Genomic DNA, 27,922 nt, shown 5'->3' on the forward strand with positions numbered 1-27,922 from the left:
AGTAGAAAGTATTCTGCATTCACTTCGTTCACCTCTAAGTTAGTAATGGGCTGTTTAAGGTAGTGGTACCCAAACTTTTTGCCATGGGGGTGAAAATCATTTAATTGAAAGCACATGCAGGTCAATAATTGTGGCTGTAGGTTACTCCAAAATTAAGATGAACGCAACAACTTTGGTAATAAATGGGATTTCTTTGCACTTTATATATTTTTAGATGTAAAAAAAAAGATGAAAAAAAGGTGAAAAAGCGTCCCTCTGCATCAACAAACAATATTTTGTGTTGCCGACACAAATAGTACCACCTAAAACCATAACTAAATCTACTGACCATTAATCTATTTGTATTGTCTACAGCATCTTAAAATCAAACTAAATCTTCCCAACTGTAATAAGACTACAACAATCAAAACAATTTTATTTAGCAACAGTGTAAATAGCTATTGATTTTCTATTTAAATAAAAGTAATTCCATTATGTTATACTAGAGTAACCAGACAAATGGCTTCTGCAGTCAAGTTGCATTATTGAGGCATAAAACACAAAATTGTAAAAGGTTGTCAGCCGTAACTCCCACTACTCTAAGTATTTGCACAAAACACAACATCCATTTTATATCTTCTCTTTTTTAATATAAAATAATGTGAAGAAAATGTCCTTTTTACCAGCAGTCTATTATAACAAGACTGTTTTGCCTTTTATTATCCTACAAAATCCAGAAAAATATGTATGTTGATGTATTATACTGAGAGACTCTCATACCACCCCATGCATACCCTCAGTGTGCGACTGTGAAGGTCAGAGGCAGTCTGAGTAAAAAGTGAGGTCAAAGTTTAGTGAATTACATTTCTATAGAAGAAGCAAAACTGTTTTTGTTTCTGGAGTTGGAAGTAACACAAATGGGAAGCTATGATGCACACAACCAAACAGACTCTGGGAAATCTTCCAAGCAGAGACAATGTCCCTGAACTAAGACCAGAGAAAAAAGACCAGACACGTTGCTGGACATAAACGTAAACGAGTGCAGGACTTTGGCAAAAACACACTTGGCAGTCAATAAAAAGACTCCATTGCTAGAGCTCTCACACAGAAAGGGAAAAACAACAACCTGCATGCCTCCATGTTGAAGAGCAGCACTGGGAGGCAACAGTGATCCTGCTGTTATTACCCTGACCTGACATTTACCCTCACAAAGCAAATGTGGCGCTACATTCCAAAGAGGGCTACATACAACAAGTACCTCATGTATAAAAAGGGTTTATGCGGCAGCCATTATGAGTAATTGCACAATCCAGGACGGGTTGATATCTGAATACCCGAACCAATAAAGGGAATCGTAGAGAGAGAGGGGGGGGGGGGGAAGAGCTAGCGTGAGTTGAAGCGCGTTTCCATATCAAGCGTGCTGCCCCAGGGAAAGCTGGGATGTAAGAACATTTCCTCCTGATTTATATACAGAGACATCCTTTGACTCTACGCAATGACACACATGCAGAGAAACTCAAGTCACGATTCACATGCCCTCACATTACCCGTTACCACACGTACGCAGAGCCCATGCTCAATCAGCACCGGCCCAACACATGTCCAGCTTTGCCTCAGCCGTGATGCTCCAGCAATGCTTTTTAACCGCGGATGGTATGCAGAGTGATCTGCAAAGAGCACTCTGCGCCGAAGCAATCCCAGTTCCTCCGATATGGTCCGATAGTCACAGCAGAGAGGCCTGGGACACTGATACCAGGAGAGACCAGGCAATGAATGATGGGCTTAGTAACAGATTAAACCCTGATTATTTGACACAGACGGGGGAGAGTACATCAGCAATTACATTCAAAACTTTCCACTGTTTTTTTTTTTCTTCCCCGCTGCAGAAACTGGACGACGGCCAAAATGGAAAGTTTCGGCCGTCCTCAAAACACTTAGTTTGTTTTCCATTTATAGTTTATAGCATTTTTGACATTCCGTTATAAACTGAGCGGTATATTCCAATTGCTGCTTCCCTCAGTTGCATAACTGCGCTCTGTTGCTCGTGTAGACCAAACCAGGACGCAATTTGGAAACCCAATGATCACTCGGTGATGGAGGTCAAATAAGCTCCATTTACACAGACGGCAAAGCGATCGCTCCCATCGACCCAGTCCTTTAACAGGGTTATCCCGTCTGCCTGTGTTCAGATTCCAGTTTTGTATTCAGATCAAATTAACGATAGTTCATACCCAAAATAACTTGGCTTTTGTATAAACTTATAAAGTCGAACCTGCATATACAACACTTCCACCAGTTTATGCTTTTCACTCCATTTTACCAGCAGTAACAAACTTCCTTTAGAATTAAGCACCAATGGATTGGTAATGTATATCATTAGGCTAAATATAGCCATTAATTTCTAAAATATTAAAGGATTAACTGTAATTAATTAAGAAAAGGAAAATTAATAAGTCCGCCTTGTTGGTTTTTTTCCCAAATTTTGCTTTTTCAAGGTGCCAAAAATAGCATCAGTCATTCCCTGAGGGGGAAGTATGATTACATCGAAGGCTCACAGCAAGGGGAGGTTCTGCTCTATTTCTGAACAAAGCCATTACTGGGTCAGTGGTCTATGTTTAATTGGGAGTGTGAAGTAATTTGTCAGTTCTTTATGGCTTTCATTTATTTGTTTTCTTTTGTTTTAACCGCCTTAAGGGTTTTGCTTCCTTTTAAGTTTTTAAAATCCTTTACTGCTAATGTGCTAGCATGTTCAGCAGTGGAGCAGAAAAATAAGCTTAACAAGTTGGCACAAGGCTCTAAGAATAAAAAGACTCGCCTTCTGTTTTTGTAATATCTTTGGCCAAACAGTTCAATTATAAAACAATGACATGCAGATGTGGTCAACTGTGAATAAGGGCAAGAAGATATGGATATTTTACACACTTTGAACACCTCTAGCAATGTCCGTTTTATCACATCATTTAATCTTTATGTCTCCAAATCAATTTTCTCCCATCTTTGAGTTGTCTGGTCAGGTTTACTTGACCTGAATCTAAATTACAATTTAGATCTTTTACCAGACCACAGAAAAGTAGTGAGTCACAGTTTAAATTACATACATACTGGATTTTCTTGAAATCTGCATTTGTTTTGAAATGACTCCAAAAGCCTTCCCTCAATTTGTGTAGAGCCACAATTTTTCATATGTGATCTTTACAAAGTTCCCAAATTTCCTCAATACGCCAAGTTTCAGGCAATCCACAAAGAACCATTAAAACTAGAGATGTGCCAATCAGGTTTTTTCCTCCTGATATCGATCACCCATGAGGGCCGATCACTGATACCGATCACATAATTTATTTATTTATTTTTAAATCATAAACACTACCGGTTACATTATGTGGAAAAAGGAACCATGAATTCACCTTAATTTAGACAAAAACTTGTTTTTAATATCTTTTTACAAGAAAACTAAACAAAACAGGCATTGTGTAAATTGTACTGCTATCAATAATACTATCTTTAACAGACTGATAACATATGAAGGATCTGAAGAGGCTAAATAATGCAAAGAGCCAAAATAAAACCTCTCAACATTGCCAAAAAAATTCAAATATAAAACTTAACATTCAAAGGCAAATACAGGTTCCATTACAATAAACAATCCAGAGTTACTGAATGAAAACTTCCTGATAGCATGGCGGCTAGCTGATTACTGCTAGTTCTGAGTGGCTGTTTCTGACTGAGCGGAGTAATCATGCAGAGCAGGGATGAAATCAAATTTTTTTTTTGAAATTATCTGTCTCATGTTAGGACAGCAAAAGTTTTAATACGCATGTAAAATTTATTTTTTTAGGTTAGATGCTGCAGCTTTAAACAGAGGTTCGGTGTGAGAGTCACTACCAGGTGGAGCAGAAGCGGCGCTCCGTCTGTGAACTATTACTACCTGTAGCGCGTAGCAGCGGTTCAACAGCGAGAGCAGAACCCGCGTCTTACATTGCAGCTCGAAGACTTAAATAATTTTGCGGGTTATTTGTTTAGCTTTCTGACCGTCATGCTAATCCGGGTGAGTGTTTGTAGCTGTGCGCTGCTTTACCTGCTATCTGATCCTCCATATGTCTTTTTTACTGCAGTGAGCCTCGATGTAGCCAAACTCCGTCAAGTATGGCATTGGTTTTATGTCGTATTAGCTTCGTTGTGTTGATGCATTTTGACGTGCTTCAATTTTCCGCCGCAACACGCAAACTTTCCCATTCACTCAGTGCGTTATAGTTCCACATCGCTTAGGATTTGTTGCCAAGCGATGGAGCTTAGGACCTTAGCCCTGGCCCCTGACTTGACGTACCTTCCTCCGGGGGAAAGAGGGGTGGGGCGATTTATGTTTTTGCATCCACTTGAATAATGTGTAGTTGCGCCACTGTTCACACTTCCAGAAGCCCAAAGACATTTCATGACTTCATAACTATTGCAACAGGCAGCATCTCTTCACCGTTCCACCCTGGAGGTCATTCAGCTTATTCTTATTATTTCACGAATGAATGAACTTTTCACCAGTTTGTAAAACCAGTTTGCATGCCAAGGTGCTAGATTTTACATACCTTTGGATATAGAAGTGGGACTGTGGTGTATCTCAGCTTGTATGCCCAATTTTGACCCAGTTTAGGGAACATAAACATCTCTTTCAAAGCTCTGCAGTTTTCAGGCATGAGCAGCTACGCTCTCCATGTGCCAGGAGCTACTGGTTAGGCCTGACTAATAGGAAGTGAAGCAGACAGATGGATGCGTGGGGGATAAGGGGTGTGGGGGCTTGTTTCAGGCTTTGTGAGGCCTCTTTTGTGAGGCAGCACTTTTTGCACATAATGTCGCCTCTTTGTTCGCAAGCACCGCTTCAGAACGCGGCTGCATTCCTCTTCGTCCTGCGTGGCGAGTTCAGTGATAATGTTTCATGATCCTCATGTATCTCAACACCGGGGTCAACGAAGTGCACGCACACACACAACAACCTGGTTGCCGCCCACTTGTTAAACTGAAACTATGGTGGCTTCCAATAAGCTAGAGCCCTAGAATCCCCCCCTTTCCCCACCTTCACTGCTCATTTCTTTGCTCCAGGGAGCTGAAACTTGCTGTAGGGGGATTTTGATGGAAAGATGTGTAACTCAATCAGCTGCAACGACGAGCCAGGAAATCTAACAGGGAAGTCAGAGATGTAGATGTGTGTAGGAGGTTCAGGGAAGCACACACACAGTAACTGCGCCAGTACTAGCGACTCTCTTTACGTTTTCTTTCAAATGGTTCGTCTCCAGCTACCGCCGCAACCAATGTGTCGCCTGCGCTGTGTGAGGCACACCGACCGCTTCAAAGCCTGTACAGAACATTCTGCTGCTTTCTTTTTTTTTTTTTTTATTATCTTTTTTTAGGCCGCTAAATTTTTCCTCCAAGTGCAGACACCAGCAAATGACAGGATACTAGAGCAAAGATTATAAAGAGTTTGCCGCCTCCTTCCTTCTGTCTGTCTGCACCCAATCCGCTTTGACGGAAGACTCGCGCATAGGATTCGCCCACTTTTTCTGTAAAAAAAAAAAAAAAAAAAGTTTAAATAAGTTTTACAGCAGTTCAAGGTTCCTTATAGTTAAACTTGATTTCAGCAGGTTGGCTTAACAACACACCACTGCATTCAACGTTCTGAACAATTTGCATCTGTAGCTTTTTCACATTTTGACGTTTCCAACACACACTTAATCATTTTGGAATCTGATGCGAGTGTGACATATTTTTTACAACTTAAAACATAATGAAACCATTATTCGATTGTGAGTTAATTTCAGCATAAATGCTGCTGTGCTACCGCCGAGGTTTGTTAGGTGACATTAGTGAACAAACAGCATCATGAAGACCTGGAAAACACAACAGGGTTTCTTGGAGCGAACATAGTTTAATGAATTTAAGATATTTTAAGGTTTTAATTTAAGATTTTTTAAGGATGCGCAGACACCCCGTCAGAGAGAAAGCAAGTTAGGTTATAAAACAATAACCCAAGCTTTGAATGTCTCACAGAGCTCTGTTCAATCATTCATCAGAAAACAGAAAGAGTGTGACACAACTGCAAACATACTAAAGCACGGCCATAAACCTCTTCTGATAGATAAGGGAAGAAGGTTAAATTAGTTCAAGGCATCCAAAAAGCCCATTGTAACACTGAAGGCGCTGCAGAGATCCTTAAGTTTATGTTGGTGAATTGTTGATCGAACATCCTTTAATCTACAGCTATACCAGTTCTCTCAATGGACTTTGCATATCAGGAACATCTCTTTGACCTTTGCACCCTTGCGTGAGGTGCAGAACATTTTAAATAATGAGTTGCAGCAGATCAAATCTACCAATATTCAACAAAAGTGTAGCAGAAAAAGAACCCAAGGAGGATATGTATTCCTAGTAGACAACTCAAACTATACAATTAGAGCTTCTCAGTGTTTCTTCTAGTGACATTCTCTGTTTTCATATCAATAAATAAAAACTACACGTTTTTTGTGCATGCAAATAATTGTAAAAATCAGTGTGTGTGTGTGTGTGTGATTTTTAAAGCATTTCTTAACAGGCGTTTATGACTCCACCCAGATTTATTTTTGTACCACTTACAGCTGGATTTTTATGCCCTTACCCTGTCAAGTGGTCAGACTTCTATTTTTATTTTGAAAAATGTTATGGCGTCCTCTAAACCCGAGATCAAATGTTCTGTTGGAGCCACTAAAATTAACTAAATCTGGATTGTGATTTGCTGACGCAGGCCGAGAGAAACTAACTGGAGTAAAGTACCGACGGTCCATTCACCGAGCGGTCCCAAGTGGCACGGATAAAGATGGTTTGGGAGGTGTGAACTGACGCCTGGCTGTAGTGGGTAGTGCTGATATTTACACAGAAAGAGAAAGAGACAGATAGAGATAGAGATGGAGAGAGAGAACACGCAGTCTGCTGTGTTTAGGAACACAATAAGACTGTGAGGAAGACAGACAGAGGAAGTCTCGGGTTTATTTTCAGAAGTCTCCGCCACCATTTGGAAAGCACTACAGAGTGATTTGACATCAGATTAACAGGCTGAGCTGAACCAAGAGGGGACATAAAGGAAGAAGAAGTGCTGTGGCATTCGAGGTAATTTCAGGGCATAGTGGAAATAGCGACCTAAATGCAGATTTGATGAGCAAAGGCAGCCAAGAATTACTCACCTGTGCTACTTTCTGTAACAGAGGTTGGTAGTTCTGGTCATTGAAGGCCTTGTACTGCATGTTTTAGATGCTCCATCAAACTTCCATAAAATAACATTTAGGCTTGGTAATATACTTTCAGATTTACTAGCTCCTTAAATTGTGGGGGTATTATACATTTTTCGAGCATATCATAGCACAATCAAGTAACCAAGTCACCTTAAAGTTGTTCTAAAAATGCTGCATATCAAGCATAACTCAAAATAAAATTGACTTCGAAATTTGACACTGAAATTGGGCCTCCGTCCTGCTCTTTCCAACACTTCGTCTTCAGATCGCTCTCACAACAACGCTTCTCCAACAAGCCATTTACAAACGTTCTTAGGAGAGTTGCACTGAGAAGTAGTTCATATGAAGAGGTCAGAGTCACAGTTCCTCTGGGTGTTTGATGGGTGCTGCTGCCGCTAGTCTAGAGGAACTGAATGGATGAAGGGGAAAGGGTGCTCTGTGGAAAAGATGGCGCTTTGTGAGAGCAAGTGTTTTGGCAATCTTGAATGAGATTCAATGATTTCTCAAACATGTTTAAAAAAGAAAATCAAATCAATCAAAGCAACATTCAGGCATGATTTTTATGAAAGAATTGCATTATAAAGTAACAAAGCACTTTAAAAATTACATTTTACATAATGCCCACCTTTTAAGAGTGAATTTTTTAACTCCAAGTTTTAAAGGAAAGTTAAAAACAAAATCAAAGCTTTAGACATATTTTCCTTCCACACAATTTTCCATCAATATGCCCAGTTGCAACTGATTTGTCACTTTGTGAATGTATTTTAGTGAAAAAATACCCACTACGGTGAATAATAAGTCTGTTACCGTAGGAAAAAAGGGGCTGAACAGAACAAGAAAACCATGGAATTTATGGTATTATTAAATATTATTTTCATCAGTCCTCTCTCTCGCCTCCATTTATGATGCTTTCAATTCTCTCTGAGGCTTTCAGCTACTTAGGCGCCATCTTCCCTGTCAGGTTTGGTGGCGTGAGCCTCCGTCCAACAGGCTGGATATATAAAAGTGTGACAACAAGGTGTGAATTTGTGACACTTTAGAGCAGCCAACACTGCATTCCACAGAGCTCCCGCAACCTCACAAAATGTCTTTTTTAATGGTAAAACATCAGAGTCAACAGGTGAAGTTAAATACATAACAGGTAATGCTTAATCTTATTGACCATCTGCTAAACGTATTTGCTGGACATACGATAATGTAACATTAATGAAGGACAGTGTAGTATTACTTGAGGTAATGCATGTCGTTAACGCTATGCGCGCACTCATGAGCTCGTGTTTGCTGAAGTGACTCACAAACGATCCGGCGCCTGACGGAAAGACGGCCACACGTCCCTCCTTTAATGTTTTAGAGACACGAAGACACTCCAGAGCAAACCCAAGAGCAGCAATTCTCCTATAGACTCAACCCAAGATGATATTTGAATAGCTATGATAATGATCCAAGCCGTTTAATACACAAGCAAGTTAGGCTTGCTTTAGCTCACCAGGATGACGTCACTTAAATAAAAACCTACGACGGGCCTGAATGCACGGCAACTAAAGGCTTCCATTCAAATTCGGATCTTCCATTCAAATTCGGATATTTTCAAAGTGCTTTGAAAATATTTATAAATTACTTCTTTATCTAGATGACTGGAATTCTGGTCAGAACCACCGCAGTTCATTTACAATCCAAACCGTTTAAATGTTTTCAGTTTGGAGTGGCAGTTGTGGCTTTCATGCCATAACCACCATAAAATAATCTGAGATTAATGCTCCATTGGTCTGATTTTAATTGCACACTGGACTGCAATGTTGTGACGGGAGGAGATCTGTATCTCCAGACCACATAAAAAACAACAGCCAAGGCCGTTATGCTGTACAGTACATGTCTAATGTGATGCTTCTCGTGATAGTCCGAGCCTACTTCTGATTGGCTGATCAGTACCTCATCACGACTCCTCTACCTGAGGGGCTCAGATGGGATGAATCAACCTTTCAGGTTTTTGTGTGACGTTACATAGTACTTCATTGTTTATTCAAATATTGAACACAAGCTCATCATTTAGTAACTTTCTTTAAGGACGTTTCGGCATCATATTCATCAAAGTTTCTGAAGTGAGGAACCAGAAGACATTCCAACACCATAACAACAACAAAAAACTTAACATAACGGCTGCAACTCTCAGAATGACCTTTGAAATTGAAGTTGACCATTCCTTTCAGCTCAGCAGAGGCTGCTTTGGTAAAAAACTAACCAGGCCACGTTTTTCCAAGGTAACTTTTGCAAGAAAGTTACATGTAGGGCTGAAATGATTAATCAGATTAATCATGAACCGATTATTGAAATAATTGTCAACCAATTTAGTAACTGATTAATCGTTAACTGGATAATACAAACTCAAGTAATTTGCTGAAAAAAAAAAAAACACCCCAGCATATTCAGTTTTATTTAACCAAATCTGTAGAAAATATATATACATTTTGTAAAAAAAAAATGTGTAGATATGATAAAATTCACTTAAGTAATGGTATGTTACTGCATTAAAAAACTGAATTGTTTAATGTATTTTTATAATTGTATTAAAAAGGCTTACGTGGCTAAATGAAAAATCCGCAGTGTGACAAAAATTTTTTTACCGATTAATCAATTAATCGTCAGAATAATCGACTAGCCCTAGCTACATGCTAAGAAACTTGAAAGAAATCTGGAAGAAAATAGTTAGAATTACATCCAACTATAAACCCAACCAGAATGTTTGGTTGATCCAAGTCGTGTACTGCTATGGGATGAAAAAAAAAATACATGTTGCAGTTTGCGAAAGTACTCAAACAAAAACTTTAAGAAACAAAAATTTTCGGGAGCACATATTTTAGTCATATAGAACTAAAACTCAAGTGTTTGGCCATAATGATTGTCATTTCATGTGAAGGATAAAGTGGCCCAAACCAAAAAGGTGTGTACGAGGAAGTCTGCTTACAAATGTGACTCAGTTCTACCAGTTTGGTAAGATTTAAAGGGATAAAACTCCAGTAAATGACGGTGAGAAGCTTGTGGGAGGAAACCCAAAATGTTTGACCAGGTTGTCATTCAGCTTAGAAGGAATGTTAATCAATACCAAGGAAATGATGAAGGTTTTTTTTTCTCTCAAAAAAAAAAAACAAAAAAAAAAAAAAAAAGGTCACACACCTAATTTTAGATTTTAGCACATAAAAACCATTTCATTAAACCTAACTGACCCAAAACATGAAAAGTGGTGTGCAACTTTGTGAGTTTTTTTTATAGCACATGCCAACTGCATCTTCTAATCTATAATTGGGTTGTTAAATTTTGTCTTCTTAAAATTTATTTTATGTAGTTAATTATTTGTCCCACTAAACCCAAAGAAACTGTGTTGTGATTAACGCAATTTAGCACACAATGAAATCAGAATTAATTTGCCTTAAATCTCCTCCAGACCATTCTCTTCCCAAGCAGAGCAGCCACAGGTCACCGTAAGCCTATAAACCATTAAGCGCTAGCAGGAACAACAGCTTAGTGCATGACATAACGTTTCTTTCAGATGGGGAAGAGCTTTCTCAACTGCTGCATTTCTGTGGAGTCATTTGGAAATATCGCCATCATCAGTATCCACTTTGATCCGGCAGGTGGCCTCTTTGGCGGATACGTATGCGCCGTTTTGGGTTGGGGTTTTTTTTTTGTCACAATATCCGCAAACGGTGATCATGACACAACGTAAGCCAGTGTCAGGAAGGAAAAAAAGAAAAAAAGCTCTTTCAGGAAAGATCACTGGACTTCCCGGAGATCGGAGCCATTCGTGCCAAACCATGCTGGTTGTGAATTCTGCTCATCGGCAGCTCAGAAGTAAAAAAGCTTACATCTGTCCTCACCTACGACAGGAAGATGGCCTTTTAATCCCGTGTGGTGACATGATAAAGGCGGGGATTTAATGCTAGCCAGAAACTCGCTCGCTCACTCACTCCACGCCGCCCGCTTGCACACTTGCATCATCAGCCGCAGCGCCGGACCAGCAGAACTCAGCAGATTATGAAAGGCCGGGCTGGGTTTGTGTACGTCGGTGACGTTGCAGGGCGCTTGCTGCACCTATAAATACAGCCTGTGGACGTCCACAACCGGGTATTTATATTAACAAACTGCTTAACTGGACAGATTTCCACTCCAATGGATTTGCTGACAAGTGAAGCTGAAAATTAAAAAAATAATAAATAAACAAAAACTCACCTCTCTATGATTATGTTGATTACCGAAGAGTACTTTAGCTTTTTTTTTATTGCAATGATCTCCTCGTATCAAAGTGAATTACATAGATTGCCCTATAAATGAACTTAATCATTGATGTCTGAGCACAGGTTGGAGGATAAAAGTTATGTAATGATTGCAATCAACATTAGATATAAACAGGGGGGGGGGGACTGGAAGATATTTTAATTTTAGTTGAAGAAACATTGCATCTGAGGAAAAAAAAGGAGAATAAGGGCGACCACAAGAAAAAAACATAAAAAATTACCAAAGTCATATGAGAATAAAGTTGGGAAAATATGAGAATTATGTCATAGCATTATGGCTATTATGAAAATGACTATTCTTGTAACATTTACTTTAATTTCATAATTTTATACTCTTGAAATATTATAACTTCAACATTTTATGACCATTTTCAATTTATAACTATATCCTGAGATCACAGCTTTAGTCCGAATGTACCACGACTTTATTTTTGCAACACTAAAACTATTCTCCTAATTTTGTAAATTTATGTGTTATTAGCAAGGCCCCGGTGCTAGCACTGCGTCATAACTCGGTAATCCAGATGTTGCTGACCTGTAAATCTGGAGATAAATCCCAAAACATGATTTATCCCCATCACCTAATACTCTCCGCTGCTGGAGGGGATGCTCACACACATGCTTGACGTAAACTCCTCCACTAAGACGTCTGCTCTGTGCTGCAGCTACTGAACGGTTGCCTATTATTTAACTTTATGAACTTTATGAACTTCATCAGCTTGGTTGAATTTGGGGAATCTAAAATGAGAAGGCAAAATAACAGTTATAGCATATACAAAACACCAAGTCCATTTGCTTCTTCCAACAAGATAAATGACATCATATTTACATACATGCTAAGCAGTTGTTTGGGATAGATAAAATAATAAAAATGTATCCGATCTCAACCATGGCACGAACTTAAAAACATGACAATGTTCAGCAAAACAAGAGCCGGCAGACCATAAACAGCTGAAGTATCAAGTTAAGGAGAGGAGCTTCTTTACAGACAACAAAAATGTATGAGTTGTCAGGTTCGTGTTTCAACAAAAGAACATATTCACTATTATTGGGAGATGGAGATGCTATCACTGTGCATGATTGTGAAGTTGAAACCCATGCAAATAACCCTAAAAATACAACTAAAGGCAATAAGTTGTTTGTTTTGTTTTTTTTAATCAAAAGGACATTATGAATGGGTGACAGTGAATCCACCAAAACACATAACCTCCAGGGTAAAACATGGGGAAGATACTGTGGAGATGCTCCCCCCGGCCCTCAGCAGCACTTTAACAGGAAGCAAAAATGCGTGAGATTTCAACTTCACGTGGCAACGAATAAACACCTTCCTTGTGGCTGGAAGGTACAGCATTGGCCCGGTTTAAGAATAGCTACAACCCATCAGAAAATCGATAAACTAATTTTGTTGCAATTGCCCTTTTTTTCCTCCAAATCATTTTAAAATCGGAAAATGGCGTCATAAAGGCTGCACGCCGTCAACAAGTTGTGTTTTTCCGGACGTCTTTAAATTCACAAATGTAATCTCAGCAAAACTTTTACAATCAGCAAAACTTCCAGGATATATTCAAGTCTTTATGAAACCGATTTGACAAAAAAAAACACACAAAAAAACCGAACGAAAACAGCAGGAGAAACTCACCCTGCTATAAAAGTGGATATAATGTGGTGTTTCGCCCTCATTAATGATACGGTAGAGGTTTCAGAGGGGGAAGCCGTGATTAAAAGCGTTAACGGTCACAGCTGAATCAGTTCTGGGACCAGCTAGCCTGTTAGCATCGTGACACAATGCCAGCTTTCCCAGTCAGCTCTCACTGCACCGTTTACCTCGGCTCCAACCGAGAAAAGTGTTCTCATCGCTCACCTTTTTCATCCGCGGAGCCTCGGCGACCGTGCCGTCACGGTTCACAAAAGCGTCTCCGCCGTTCTGCTGTGGGTCCGAGTGCTTCAAAGCGGACGCCTGTGGCATCTTGGCGGCGCTCGGGGTGAGCAAGCCCCGGCTGCCTTCCCCGGCTTTCGCGGAGGGCTCCGCGGTGGGAGACGTAGCGGCTGCGGCGGAGGAACCGGCCTCCCTCTGCGGCTCGTTTCTGGCGAGGGTCTTGTCCTCCGAGGTAGGCGTCACCGGGGACTCGGCTGGCAGAGCTTTGCCGGCGGAGACGTCTTTGAGTTCGACCTCTGCCATTTTCGCTGCCACAACCTGGACTGACATCGCCGCAGTTTCTCAAAGTCCTTTTTCCAGCGCTGATAGCGAAGCGAGCGGATGTGAATGGAGGAGCAGCGGCACCCAAATGCATTATGGGACTTGTAGTTTCACTGCCATACTCCTTTTCACTACCCTATTGGGCATCTTTTGTGACAGTTTTAACCTCTTGTCTGAACATCTCCAAAACATTTCTAAACATAATAACCAAATGTTACACGACCACAAATTTATGAAACGATCAAGGAAGCGTTTCCGATCGAGACTTTGCCTACATTTCCCAAAAGGAGCAGCAACGTGGCAATGCACTTATTAAAACCTCTCAAAAATACAAAACATACTGCACCGTTTTTGCTAGATAATGCGGTTTTAAAAATAATCTCCCATACAATGTTCATTATAAGATGCAATAAACTCACACGCTTTCATTAAAACAAGAGATTCCACAAATTAATGTGATCAAGCCACTGAATTGCTCGGCTGTATTTTCCACCAGATTAAGTCAGTTACTAGATGGCACAGCATCGCAGAGCATCTGTGGCGGCACATCATTATAAAACGAGTACAGCGGTAAGGTCAAACCGGAAAACAGAGCTACACTGCCACCATGCGGATTAGTTTGGCATTAAAATACATAACAGGATAGAGAAAACCTTTTATTACAGCAACAGTAAACACAGCTTTTGGCAAAAGACTTGGAACAGCGCTGAATGATAAGGAAGTTGAAACAAATTGATTACTTTTTTAAAAATTTAAAATCACGTCAAAAGGTCACTTGTCAGGTCTCTAAAGCACAACTTACATTTTTCCATACCCACCTGGAGCATTATAGCCTTTAAATATCATAGTAAACATATGATTTACAGTGCAATTCAAGTTTTTTGATGCCGCACTGCTGCCTCTACTCCAAATTCATGGTTTCAGGTTGATTCCAGTAGATGTCAGCAGTATTCCCTTACACCGCAAGGCATTTATTTTTACAAAACAATGAGCAAACCAGTGACATTTTTTGCAAGTTGCTCACAAGAAATAAAAATATTTACATTCAGGTAAGTGGGTTTGGGCCCCTTTTTGCTGTCATTCAGATAAATTTGAGGTATATAATTTACAAGACTGCCATGCTGTTAAACGACAATCAGGAAGAAAAAAAAAAATCAATCGGGTCTCAAAGATGTAACAGAAATAGTCAATTAAAATACAGCATCTTTCTTTCCAGAGGTGGAAGTGTCCATTATGGTTCATGCATTTCTCTTTTCAAAGCAAAACAACTGTTTGGGGTATGACCCTGAAAGAGTTCTTAAGCTGATCTTTGCAGCATGGAAGAAAAATAAAACGAAAAAAAAAAAAAAAAAAAAAAGGCATTTGCAGCCATTTTGTGCTTTTAAAACACGATGTGTCAGTTCTCAAATATCCAGAGGATGTTCACTCCAGAGAGGCCCAGATTTACCCTCCTAAAAAAAAAGAAAAAAATCAACATGAATTCAGTAAAAACAATCCAAAACATAGGACCAGTAAAGCTCTGAAAACAACGTCCAATAATTAGCCACAATAAATGATAAATATGTCAAAAAGAGCTCACCCCAGCATCCCTGACTCCTTGGTCTTGATGACGTAGAGGAACATGAGGATTGTGTGGAACAGGTTGTTCCTTCCCTGTGACAGAAATCAAGATGGGTTTCATCTCACTGCGATTCAGTGTTCTTAGTTAGCAACAAATCATGTGTTGAGCCAGAAAAATATATATGCTTTAAAAAAAGAAAAACTCATTAAAATATTTCATGTTTTGCCACACTACACCACACACACATCAACTTATTTCATTTGAGATTTTATGTGATGGACCATAAAAGGTAATAATCCTAAGCAGTGTTGAATTAAACTGAAATACATGCAAAACACTATTTGTCAAGGAAAAACAATTACAAAATAAAATTAAGTGCAATAAACATTTAGCATTTAAGGAAAAAAAAAAAAGTCTTGTTTTCAGTCACCTTAGGAAGACTATAGATGTGTCCTTGGTATATAAGCTGGTAGTGAGGGGGTGTGGTGCTGCTTTGATGGATGCAAAAGAGGTTCTCTTTGGTAACATCTACGGGAGTTAAAAACACACACAATGGTATAAAAAAAAAAGAAAGAAAGAAAGCAGGAAAGTCTGATTGTTTTTATAGTTTTGTTTCCCTCCTCGTTAACAGACCAGCTCTCACCAGGTTTGTCCGGAGTGTGGCTGAAGTGCTGCGAAGTAAACGTCTTCCCATCTGGGTACTTAGGATGTGGGGGCAGCCTGGAGTCCAAATATGTGCAAAACACATGCATGAGGATCTGAGATGAAGAAAAAAAAATAAAAAGCAAGAGTGACCTAGGGGGTTAAATATTTGACTTGATGCAACACAAAAACTCTTTACAGACACACACATTAGGAGAGTACCAGTTTAACATCAAGAAGTTGAGAGAGATTCAAAAATACCACAAAGAGTTCTAAACACCCACTAAAATAAAAAAAAAAATCTGAGCAATTGTGACAATTCATTCGTATTTGTTTGGATGCAGACTCACGGCGCAGTCAGTCGGGAGATCCGTGTCCCACTTCCTGTTCTTCAGATCGCCGCCACCGTTCCAGCGAAAGGAGCTCATGCAGCCACTGTGAGACAGCTCTGAAATAATAAAAACGTAAACACACTGATGTGTTTTTTCTTCGTAACACGGCAATTTAAACAAAAAACAAACAAAAAAAGACAAGTCGAATGGTTGAACCAACCTCTTATGCGATCCACTAGATACTCCTGGTTGGGTGTGATGTCCAGGTACTGGACAATAGAGGTCAGCGTGGGGATTAAGGAGGCTTTCATCACTGCTGCCTGTCTCAGGCTGCTAATGCTGGCCTCTAGTGGAAGAAAGCGGGAAAGCTGCTAGTAGATTTGTTGCAGTAATTCCAAGTTATAAAGCATTTTCAGCTGGTCTGACCTCCTATCTGGAGCTCCGGACAGCCCATCCTCCTCAGCTGGCTGTTGACAGAGTCGATTTCTTTGACCAGAGGGACCAAAATGGTGTCACTGATCCACTGCGGACACAAATGGTATTTTGTCTGAGTCTGCTTTTTACAGCCAAGCGCTCGAGACTTTATGGAGGACGGTACAGGCTTTCTGCAGGTTTCTCCAACTCAAATTTAACACTTATGAGTAGAGGTTAAGGCCTACATGTCCACAGAAATGGACGAACTTCGTCCAGTCAAGTGGCAATTAATTTGTACTTAACCATGACAGACGCAAACAAGCTAGCGAGTTACTTGGCAAAAGTATATTAGCAGCTAATTAACGGTAGCCTCAAATGTTTCGACTCACGGAAGCAATTAAGATGTCTGAGTGAGACTCTAATTTTTTTACCTGACAGAAAAGCCCCGCAAGAAGAAAAATACATAGAATATACGAGATTTAATAGTTCCGCTAATTCAATATTTAAGACCTGGGAATAACTTATTAAAGGTCAACCTACTTTTTAAATGAATTTAAGAATTTTTAAGGATGCGCAGACACCCTGGCGTACAGAGAAAGACGTCCAGTGAAAAACATCAGGACTCACATTTCTAAGCTTGGCAGTCCAGCTGTCGACGTGATCCGCTGCGGCTCTACTGGTGGTGATTCTGGCCCACACCTAAATATAAAGACATTGCAGGGATATACACGGATTCATGATTTTTTTTTTTTACAAATTCAAATCCACATCTTTACTTATCCACATATAATCTGGTCCCCCTGAATGAAATCCAATGCAACAAACATATTCAGAAGACATCTTGTTGGTAAATTATGTCCACCTGTGTTTTCATTTAATCTCAGTACAATCGCAGATTTTCGCTACATTAGTAAACAGAGGTGGTGGAATAATAGTGAGGTGGGGATCTAGTCAAAGCCTAGATCTAAATCCAATTAGGAATGTGGCATAACTTGAAAATAGATGTTCAAAAATGTTTTTTTCCTATCAATCTAACACAGTCTGGAGTCGTTTGCAAATAATAGGGAAGCATTTTCATCTCTATGTGTACAAAAGTTGGTATTGAGATACCACAAAATACTGATTCTGTGCTGTCTGAATGCAAATTGCACACAGCCTTTTTTTTCTTCTAATCACATGTCTTCTGAAGATAACTGCAAAACAGTATTAGTGTATTGCATAAAATCAACAAAATGGACCTCTTCTGCAGCGTGTTTAGAACCCAGGTCTGTCTCGTCCTTGTGCGCCGACGGCGCCTGAGAGCGGCACGCCGGCTGGTAGAGGAACTTCCTCAAGCTCTGGGCATAATCTCCCACAGAACGACTGTAGTTCCAGAAAGTAGGGCTGTGGCTTGGAGACACGGACTCTGGACTGCCTGCAGATGGAATGAAGCAACCAAAAAAAATAAGTTCAGAAAAAAAATATACGTATAAGAAATTAAGCTTAGAAAGATTATTAGCTCATCGACTGGTACTCTGCTGAAACTTCAGTTCATGTATAAAAGGAACTGGTTTCAGCTGAAGGACTCCTTCCCACCGAGCTGACTGCGGTGACTTTTTTCCTCCTCGGAACGCAGGAACCGCTCCAGGCTCTTCAGATCTTCCATGTAGTCCTCCTTGCTTCCTGGAGAGTTGAACACCGAAGGAGATGTGCGATACCGAGCTCTCAAGCCAGAGCCTTCTGCTGACCCTATGCTGTTCTGATAGGGAGAAGAGCCTGAAGACTGACTGTAGTTGAGCACCTAGGATTCAGACAAACGTAGAATATGTAACGCTAATTTAGATGCATTCCGTTTTCCTTTGCTTCTGGAAAAACATGCACCTTTCCAAAGGCCACTGAGGGGGTAAAAGGTCCTCCTGCGCTGCTTGGTGGGGATGGGCTGCCCAGAGGCGGGCTATAACCGGGCGTACAGCTGGGGGAGAACTTGGGGCTGCTGGAGGCGGGGCGAGAGGGACTGAAGCTCAGCACACTCTGGCCCTGGAGCGGAGAGGACTGGGCGGGAGCTGGAGTCTCTTTCTTCTCTGGCTTTTGTGGAGGAGAGGGCTGGATATCTGCAAGGGAAGTGACAGGAAGTCACTTCAATATTCCGATAAAGGTATTAAGATGGCTTAAAAACAACCATCAGGCACAAAGCAAACCAAAACCTGAAATTCTGTGCAGACACAAAGAGAAACTTACTTGTGTTCCTAAGACCCAGAAGGTGATGCTGCTGAGGGGTAACGGCAATGGTGGACGGAGACATTGTGTATTTGAAATACTTCCAGAAGTCAAAAAGAGCATTGAGACTGAAAAGACAGGCGAGGACCAGTTCTGCAAGAATATGAAGAAAGACAAGCACAACAAGAACTTAGGTGTAGGATTTAATTTGAGGAATTTATTTTGAGCGTCTCTGGCGTTAGAGGCCTAATTTAAGAAACCCTTGTGTGGACGGTGGGTAAGCAGCAGTCTTATTTTGTAAGAAAAAAAAGTGTAGTGGAATCTCACCGATGTACCAGATTGGCCAGTAGGTGATGTTGTAGTACCTGCTCAGCAGCTTCCCTGACCTACAATAAAGTAATAAAAATGAAGAGCTACAGAAAATGCTACATATGGCTTCACAGCTATGATTTCTTACATTTCCGTGTAAATCATGCCAGCTAGAGAGACGTTGAGCACAGCCCAGGCGAGAACGATCTGCCGAGCCTGCTCCTCCCTCCTCATCCTCAGCGCCTTGTCTATCATGCTGGGCATCCCTTCCTTCGGTGGGGTCAGCATGGCTGTCACTCAGACCAGGCTGGAAAAAGTAAAAAAAAAAAAAAAAAAACATTGAGTAAAGAAGTCAAACATGAACTTCGCGCAACAGTACGCGGACTTTGAAACTTATTTTGTGAAAGAACTTAAGAGTAGTTTGACTTGAAATAGTACTGTGGAACATGAATGTCAGCAGAGCTGTTAGCTGAACGGTTAGCTAACAATCAAAACAACGGTAACAGTGCTTCAGAAGTTTGGCTTTACTTTAAAACTCCTTTATCTGTAAAAGTAACAGATGTTTAAAAAGGCAAAAAATTTAAAATAGAATGTGAAAAATGCAACAAACCACATACCACGCTGAAGTGAATGAAAGCAGCGGCGCTGAATATTTTGTATTTCTAAACGGAAGTTCCAAAAGCACTTCCGGCACACGGTTTTCATAGTAAGAGCTTTTGGTAAAATATAGTATTTTTACTGTTACTTAAAATATCGTAATAAATCATGTATTTAAATACAGTGTTTTTACATGTCTGTCAGTTTACGTGAGGCAATAGTCAGAAATAGCGTTAAATATTAAATAAAATTAAATTAGCGCTAAATATTACAAATATTACAAAAGCTGAGAACCGTCGATTTCTCACACAGATTAGAGGTCATATTTTCAAATATCTTAGGTTAATAGTCTATTTTTAAAATTAAGAACAGACAAGTGTAATAAGTATAAATATTCAGAGGAAAAGTCAGTTTGTTAAACTGGTATGATTTAATGTCAGTTTGGTATTCAGTTATTTGTGGCGTGCTTGTTGTTCAATGTCGTTAATTGCAAATCAATCAACCAACCAATTGATAAATGACAACTCTATCTGCATTCTTGTAAGCACCAGCAAAATGGCAGATTTAATATAAAAAAGTTGGTGTAACAAGGACACACAAGAATTTATCTGATGAAAAAAAAAGGCAATTCCTGCAAATCCAACAGGAAAAAACTAACTGGAGAAATAGATATTAAACAACAAGTTGGGCATAAGAAACATAATTTTACAGATACGACAAATACTGTAGCAGCATTGATATGGCAATAGAAAATTCAAAGAATTTTTATGTCATGATATAAAATGTGGCATTGGTTTGACACAGGTCGTTTTAGAAGTATGCGGTAAATCAGATAAGTAATAGTACAGTAAATAAATAAATAAATCAAATCATCTCAAGAGGCACTGTCTTCAATGAGGAGGGGACAGGGACTTTTCAGAATTATAACCTCCAACATCTAAACCATAGTCCTCATCATTCAGTTCATCTCCACCTCTCCTCCCTCTGCTGTCCTCTTCTTCGTCATCCTCCTCATCCTCTTCTTCCTCCTCCTCTTCCTTGAAAACGTTCTCTTCCTTTCGAGTCGTTCTGTCCCTCTTGGGCCCTTTGCAGATCTTGAGGTGACGCGTGAGGTGGTATTTAGTAAGGAAAGCTTTGTGGCACTTCTCGCAGACAAAGTCTCTCTTGCCCTCGTGAGAGTTCATGTGTTTTTTCAGGTGGTTGGTTTTCAGGAAGTGCTTGTTGCACTTTGTGCACTGAATCTGACGCTCACTGTCAAAACATGGGAATAAATAATAAGGTATTTAATATAAAGAAAAACCAAAACATGAAAACAAAAATGAAGAAAATAACACGTACTTTGTGTGAGAGAACATGTGTTGTCTCAGGTCTTGTTTCCTGATGAATGATCTGTCGCAAAGGTCACACTTGAGCTTCTCTGCGCCGGTGTGGATGAGCATGTGGGAAGCCACGTGAGATTTCTGAGTGAACGACTTCCCGCAAACTGTGCATTTGTAGTTCTTCTGACCTGTCCAGACAGAAAAAGGTAGGCGATGTATTCAGGATTGCAGTTATTACCGATGCTTCACCGAAGGACAGCTTAATTGTAACATCCTTTCCTTACCCTAAATGAAGGTTAGTATGAGAAGTTAGCCAGTGACGATAACAAACGTTATCCAGCAAACTGGCAATAAATTTCCACTTTCACATAGATGCAGAAAAACTTGCTGTAGGAGCCATTTTCCCCTTTTTTCTTTTGGTTAAATCTTAGAATTTAAATTGTTTAGTTTATTCTTATTGTTTATTTCCTACTTGATTTATCATTAGAATTTTTTGTTTAATTTGCTGTTTAGAATAAGTTGTTTTGATTAGGAATTCACTTGATTAGTTAATTAATTTCAGGTTGGGATGTGGGTATTTCACGGTATAAATAGGTGGGTCTTAGGTAGCATATTATGCACGTGGGTGGTCATAAGGTTTTTTACCAGCCTACAGAATCAGCCAAAGAATAAAACCAAAGAACTATATTTTGACTTTTGATCCTTTTTTTTGCTGCGTAAACCAGAATCCACGGTGCATCAGGTGACTATTTGAGTTTGATTCACCTTTTCTTTAGATCACCTTTGAGTTTTGAGTTTTTTGATTTTTGAATTTAAGTTTAGAGACAAATGGTCACTACACTTGCCAAGCTGGCAGGTGATATGTTAGCAGATAGTTAGCAGTAGCCTCAACAGCCTCGAGTCACAGAGTGTAAAGACAATTTTTCTTTTGCTAGACAAAACAGTCTTGCAAGAAAAGAAACTCTACACATACAATACCAAATTTCAGACCTGTTATTAATGTATTTAATGCCAAATTAATAATAAAAAAAAGAAATGCAAGACATTTAAGACCTTAATTTTGGATACATAATTTAGGACTTTGCGCAGACACCCAGCGCAAGGAAAATAAAATTCGGTGAAACTGGGTAACTCGATGCTCGACAAAATCCTCACTGTACCTGTGTGAATCTTGAGGTGCATCCTGAGGTTGCTGGGATCGCTGAACGCCTTGCTGCAGTACTCGCACTTGTGAGGCTTCATACCAACGTGCCCCATGAAGTGCACGTTCAGCTTCGTGGAAGTGATGAAAGCCCGAGAGCACATGCTGCACTTGAACTTCTTCTCCCGCACGCTGCCCTGGCCTCTTCCCCTGGAGGCGACGCTGTTGGAGTTCCTGTTAGTGCTGCGGCTATCGCCGTTTGCTTGTCCCGCGGCGGGGTTGCTACAAGGCCAGGGGGAGGACGAGGCGCTGGAGCTGCCGTTGAGCAGCTTCTCCTCGGGTGGAACGTGCTGCGGCTGCTGTGACTGCAGCTCTTGGTGCTGCTGAGGTGGTGCCGGCTGCTGCTGCTGCGTCTGGGCGTGGTCCTGCAGCGATGGGCTGTGGCTGTGCACAGGCTGGTTATGGCTGTGGTTGCTGCTATGGCTGTTGAGGTGAGACTTGAGCTCGGAGAACGATGAGCACTCTTTGCCACACTGGCAGATCTGGCCGTCGGGGACCTGAGGAACACCTGGAAGAACAAAAACGGTCATCAAGTTCTCAGTCCAATGAGCTCTTCTTTTTTTTTTTATTGAAAACCTAAAGCTGTCTATGAATCAGTGGGAGATATCTCTGCAGTGAGCAGGAACCTAGACAGCTACACTTTTCTCACAATAAAATTTAGGCGCTTTTCAAACAATGTGGTTTGAATTTGAAGTGTTTTCAAGGACTTTATACAGAAGTCAAGCTCTTTTCAAGCCTTAAACATGCCCAACTGAAATTCAATCACGTTCAAGGATTTCAAGCACCCATATGAACTCTGAACCTGGGAAAAAAGATGGACACAAGAAAAAAAATAAAGAATGACAAGTGTCAATCGTTTTTCTTTCTCTGAAATCAAATCCCACGCTTTCCCAGATGGTGATGAAACCCTGTCATAAATCTCTACTGGCTCAGCCACTCATAACCACGTTGTCTCCTCACCTATCAGCCTGCAGTAGTCTCGGCTGTAGTAGAAGAGCAGCTCCTGGTCGGGGTGAATCTCTGTGGTCGTACAGAAGAACAGCTTCCCGTTGGCAGGGTACGCCACCAGATTTTGCTCTTCGTGGGTCCTGAAACACCAAAACGTTGCATTTGGTTTGTAACGTTTTCCGCCTCCTGCGCGTGGGAGTGATCGGGAACCTACCTCGCCTTGCGCACAAACATCATCCAGTTGCACTCGTTCTCATCGGTCGTCACGATGTAGAACTCCAGCACGTTGTTGTGGTACATCTACGGCGACGGACATGCATTTCCATTCGTTATTTTTGACGTAAAAAGCGTTGGTGGATTTAGACAGCTGCGCGTCAACAGACCTTCCAGATCTGAGGCGTGTCCTTTTCTGGCCAATCAGAGAGATCCACGTTGCTGCAGTGCTGCCCCACCATTGGCCCGAAGCAGGTTCTCTGGGGAATGACATCCCGTGCAAACACTCCTGGAAAACATGTTGGGAAACATTTGATAATATTACAATAAATTGCTAAAACTTACAATAGGGCTGGGTGATAAATCGATTTTATTGATTAATCCAATTTTTGGTTTTGAAGATTAAATTTTTTGGAAGATCTGGATTTCTTTTTTTTTTTTACATCAATGCACTGCTTGTTTCCATAGTTATGAGTGACCTTTACAATTCTAGAAGATTTTTTTCATTAAAATGACTTTATCCTGTTCATTTTCATAAATTCTTCGGGCAAAAACGCACTTTCTGCTAATAATATTGATTATCTTTACAATGAATCCAAAAGATTTGTAGCTTTGTACTAAACAGTTTGTCACGCAACTCAGAAATGATCATTTGAAATAAAAGCCACTTTTTGAAAATATTTTCTGTCACTTGAAATTTCTTTTTAAATAATTTATTAAAATCAGAAATCAGATCTGAATGTGGAGATTTTATTTTTAAGCCACATCGCCCAGCCGTAGCTGAGGGGTGTCTGATCTCTTACCAAGCGGTTCGTCGGTTACAGAGATGCGAAGGCAGAGCGGACGCGGCAAAGAGAGGCGAGCCCGGCTTTGGATCGGCGCGTCGGGGATGAAGGTGACCGGACCGTGCTCCGGACAGTCGGAGGCGTATGAGCGCTCACACAGTGTGCACCCTGAGGAGAAATCAGCAGAGATCAGTAGATGTCAGAACTGTACCTTTGAATGTTTCAAATTGTTAATTTCACGATTCGTACACTTTTTCCCACCCCACAGTAAAATTCAAGCATTTTTAAAGTAAGTAAAGTAAGAAAATGTTATGTTTTGAAATGTCTGTCACACACCCTACACACCCGACAGGTCCCAGAACGAAACACTACCTTAGCAAAAATTCCCCAATTCCAATAACTAGAGCAGAAAATGTAAGACCATCTTTATTTCAGTAACAGATCAATAAGTCATTGAGTGATTAGGAATAATAAATAATTATTACATTAAAACAATCCAAACAAATTGTGTTAAGGTAAATTACCTTCCTGCTCAAATTAAATGCTTAAACATAATCGACAAAAAAAAGTTTTAAAAAAATTTTATTGCTCAGTTTTCTGGCATTTCACAAAGAGAAATAGTTTTGGTCCCTCCTACCTAAACTAAAACAAGAAAAGTGTCTGATTTAACTTCAGGCAGTGGGAAAGAAAATGTGCATGTCTTTTTATTAGGTACCTGGTTTCAACTGAAAGTAACATTTTCCAAATGTAGGCTTTTAATCAAGCGTTAGACTGCACTTTTTTTTTTACAAAACTATGAAGTTCCGATATCAAGCACTTTCAAGGACTTTATACGGAAATAAAGCACTTTCCAAACCCAGGATTTCAAGCACCCGTACGAACCCCGTGTTTGTTTCTGATCTTAACAAGTCGATTTTAATCATCCGCTTATACTCACAGATGGAGCAGGGGGCGTCCATGTTCTCCTTGCTGGGAGCCGGATCCTCCAGCTGCAGGGTGGAGTTGACGAGGACCAGGTTGTTCTCGGGGCCGAGGGCCACCTCGGCGGTGATGGAGGACACGTTGACCGCCTCCAGCCCCATCCCCGAGTGTCCGTGGAGAGACACGGGCTCCAGCTGGCCGGGGTTGGACATGGAGCCGGTGAGCACCACGCTCACCACGCTCGGGTTCATCTCTCCGCTCCCGTGGAGCTGCTCCCCGAGCCCCCCGTTTCCACCACCACCACCTCCTCCTCCCCCGCCTCCTCCGCCCCCAGCACCTCCCGTCCCGGAGCTTCCCACTCTGCCTCCCAGGTGGTCCGGTTCCATCACCACAGGCAGCTCCAGCACGGGGGGCCCGTGGAGAGGCATCACCCCGCCGGAGGAGTTCAGACCCTCGTGAGGCTGAGGCTGCCGTCCTCTGCCGAGCTGCTGGGCATCAGATACCGCCACCGCCACCACCCCGTCCATGCTGGCTAGCTCCTCCCCCATCCGGTCAGGAGACAGCGGGCTGTTAACACGTGACTCCATTGCCAGCCCCGTGGAGTCCAGCTCATGAGGGCCGGCCTGGTGAAGGTCTGCCTGACCGCTGACCTGCCTCGAGTCCAAGGGCACCAGGCCCTGCTCCAGAGGGCCCCCAGGCCCGCTGTAGGGGTCCAGACTGGAGGGATTGTTGCTGGCCACGGACAGTGTCCCGTCCATGTTGAGGCTGCTGGGATGAATGTACTGAGGAGGTGGACGGTCTGCCAGGTAGGACAAAATTCCTTATAAAAAGAAAGAGACAGTGGATACTGGGATGAAATATGAGTTACTGTTTGGTTTTTATGTCTAATAACAGATACAAATCACAAACCCACCTGGCAGTAGGTGTCGGAAGTAGCTGCTCTCCAGGTGGGGATACGGCGGAGGAGGCAGGGAGTAATTCCTCTCAGGCAGGCCGCACATCACCCCTCTGTCACTGAGAGGACCCATGGGCAGCATCAGGGACAGAGCAGAGGGGAGGGAGCCGAGGGACGGGCCCAGACTGGGGATGGCCACCGGCATGCCTGAGAGAAACAAACATGCGAACGAACAAGGCTCAGACAGAAATAAATACATTAAATTAAATGACGAGAATAAAGTCATAATACTACAATAAGTCATAATATTTCAAAAGGTCATAATATTACCAAAAATAAAGTCATAGTATAACAAGAAAAAAAGTCATACGAGAATAAAGTCATAATAATATGAGAATAAAGCCACTGTACTATGGGAATAAAGTTATAATACAAGAAGTAGTAATACTTCAAGAGTAAAGTCCCAATATTACCAAAATAAAGTTGTAGTGATATGAGAATAAAGTTGTACTATTATGGAAATAAAATTGTACAAGATTAAAGTCATAATACTAGAATAGCCAAAATATAACTAGGATAAAGTCATAGTAATATGACAATAAGGTCATATTATTATGAGGATAAAGTCGAAGGAATTACCTGAATAAAGTCATAACACTACCATAACATTACTTTATTCTGTTAAAATTGACAAAATAAAGTCAGAATTTTAGGAAAACTCCTAAAATAAGGAATGTTGAGCATCTTGTCAAGTTATACTTTGGTATCCATTTTACCATTAATGAAACACTTCAACTGTCAACACATCAGCATCAGATTATTATCAGTAGCAGGCTGTGACTATATTTTTGTTTTACTACTGCAACTTTATTCTCTGAATTTTACAACTTTATTTTAAAAAAAAACTATTTTATTTCTTTACTTTTCTTGGCAATAGTGGCAATATATTGAGCTTTAATCCGTGCTTATACTGATTTAAGGATGTCAAACAATCTTTGACTCGATAAACTGTTTCCATACCTGGGGTGGGGATGGGATTGTGAGTGGGAGAAGTGGGCAGACCCAGGTGGCTGGCACTCACTGAGGGCACACTCAGCTGGTCCATGCCCACAGGACTCAGGTTCATGTCATTCATCCTGAAGAGTCAACATCAGAGTCAAGCGACCCAATTGACCTCTTTAATTACAATTGTCATCTTTTACAGATGTTTCAGTCCAAATTTAGCTGTGTCCATGTCTACATTTCTTTATGAAACTGCAGGATGAATGTGTAGCCTTTGTAGCTTACCTGAATTCAACAACTGCTGTCCCTTTAAGAATCCAACGCGACTGCTACATGTCTCCCCTCAACTTAAATATGAACGTCTCCAGGGTACCTCTGCGACAAATGAGAATAATAATCGCCGTTTTAGTGAATAACGACAAGAGGTGACAATGTAGCTCCTTAGCCGTAAAAACACCAGCTCTGGTTTTGCTTTTAAGCTAGCGTTAGCCTTGAAAACTTACGTCTTCGCAGCACATAAAAACGGAGCAGGCTGATGAGTTTCCACCAAACAGAAACTTGGCTATATCGTCACATGGCTGAAAAAGCTGTATCCTTTCGGAAATGTTGCTAATTTGTCGAAATGGAACGACATAATAACACAAAACCTCCATGAACGGGGCCATGACAGCAACTTTGCCTCTATTGCGCATGCGCATTCTAATTTTTTCACACACGCAGTTTGACGTCGGTTTATGTTAGTGGTTATAGAGAGCCATAGAATGGGAAATAAATAAATGAGTAATTGGCATCTTTATTCCCATTTATACATGAAATGGCTCTCCATAGTACAGTGCTAATAAAAATATGTAAACGTGCAATTTCTTATACTCAGA

General features: G+C 40.9%; 3 protein-coding genes across 5 annotated transcripts in view; all 3 read right to left on the minus strand.

Moving 5' to 3' along the window:
• The window catches only part of ahcyl2b (adenosylhomocysteinase like 2b), a 34,704-nt gene extending 20,490 nt beyond the window's left edge, over positions 1–14,214 (minus strand). For both annotated transcript variants that reach the window (XM_008401090.3, XM_008401091.3), the window contains exon 1: positions 13,377–14,214. In XM_008401090.3, coding sequence (XP_008399312.1) covers positions 13,377–13,721 — 345 coding nt within the window. In that variant the 5' untranslated portion in view covers positions 13,722–14,214. The remainder of the gene's footprint in view (positions 1–13,376) is intronic.
• A 139-nt stretch (positions 14,215–14,353) lies between these two features.
• On the minus strand, positions 14,354–19,913 carry tmem209 (transmembrane protein 209). Of its 2 annotated transcripts, none has more exons than XM_081604289.1 (15): positions 19,777–19,913; positions 19,315–19,473; positions 19,185–19,243; positions 18,879–19,010; positions 18,522–18,751; positions 18,237–18,441; positions 17,900–18,075; positions 17,289–17,360; positions 16,674–16,770; positions 16,468–16,593; positions 16,266–16,363; positions 15,917–16,031; positions 15,704–15,801; positions 15,292–15,365; positions 14,354–15,163 (listed from the first exon to the last, which is right to left on the minus strand). In XM_081604289.1, exons 2-15 carry the CDS (start codon positions 19,452–19,454, stop codon positions 15,109–15,111), a joined length of 1,677 nt encoding a protein of 558 aa, XP_081460415.1. In that variant the 5' UTR covers positions 19,455–19,473; positions 19,777–19,913; the 3' UTR covers positions 14,354–15,108. The 2 variants fall into 2 exon arrangements, with proteins under 2 accessions (XP_081460415.1, XP_008399311.1); XM_008401089.3 differs by having other exon boundaries at positions 19,784–19,889.
• A 383-nt stretch (positions 19,914–20,296) lies between these two features.
• prdm4 (PR domain containing 4) lies at positions 20,297–27,749 on the minus strand. Its single transcript, XM_008401093.2, has 12 exons — positions 27,551–27,749; positions 27,333–27,422; positions 27,066–27,181; positions 26,064–26,252; positions 25,167–25,970; positions 24,248–24,397; positions 23,615–23,733; positions 23,446–23,531; positions 23,244–23,371; positions 22,243–22,791; positions 21,102–21,270; positions 20,297–21,014 (listed from the first exon to the last, which is right to left on the minus strand). The coding sequence occupies exons 3-12, from the start codon at positions 27,178–27,180 to the stop codon at positions 20,654–20,656; spliced, it is 2,670 nt and encodes an 889-aa protein (XP_008399315.2). The 5' UTR covers position 27,181; positions 27,333–27,422; positions 27,551–27,749; the 3' UTR covers positions 20,297–20,653.
• Positions 27,750–27,922: the final 173 nt, after the last annotated feature.

The sequence above is a fragment of the Poecilia reticulata genome, chromosome 23 (assembly GCF_904066995.2).
Source record: "Poecilia reticulata chromosome 23, P_reticulata-male-v2, whole genome shotgun sequence".
NCBI classification, from domain to species: Eukaryota; Metazoa; Chordata; class Actinopteri; order Cyprinodontiformes; family Poeciliidae; genus Poecilia; species Poecilia reticulata.

What these genes read in the sequence shown, in the direction of transcription:
- prdm4 (XM_008401093.2), bottom strand. Translation starts at nt 27,180, where the DNA reads ATGAATGACATGAACCTGAGTCCTGTGGGCATGGACCAGCTGAGTGTG. An exon ending in GGACGCCCCCTGCTCCATCT is followed by an intron (nt 24,398 to 25,166) that starts GTGAGTATAAGC and finishes ATTTCTCCTCAG; the next exon opens with GGTGCACACTGTGTGAGCGC. An exon ending in GCACCTCAAGATTCACACAG is followed by an intron (nt 21,271 to 22,242) that starts GTACAGTGAGGA and finishes CTGTCTGGACAG; the next exon opens with GTCAGAAGAACTACAAATGC.
- tmem209 (XM_081604289.1), bottom strand. Translation starts at nt 19,454, where the DNA reads ATGCTGACCCCACCGAAGGAAGGGATGCCCAGCATGATAGACAAGGCG. An exon ending in GGCATGATTTACACGGAAAT is followed by an intron (nt 19,244 to 19,314) that starts GTAAGAAATCAT and finishes ACTTTATTGTAG; the next exon opens with GTCAGGGAAGCTGCTGAGCA. An exon ending in ATCTCCCGACTGACTGCGCC is followed by an intron (nt 16,032 to 16,265) that starts GTGAGTCTGCAT and finishes TCTTCATCTCAG; the next exon opens with ATCCTCATGCATGTGTTTTG.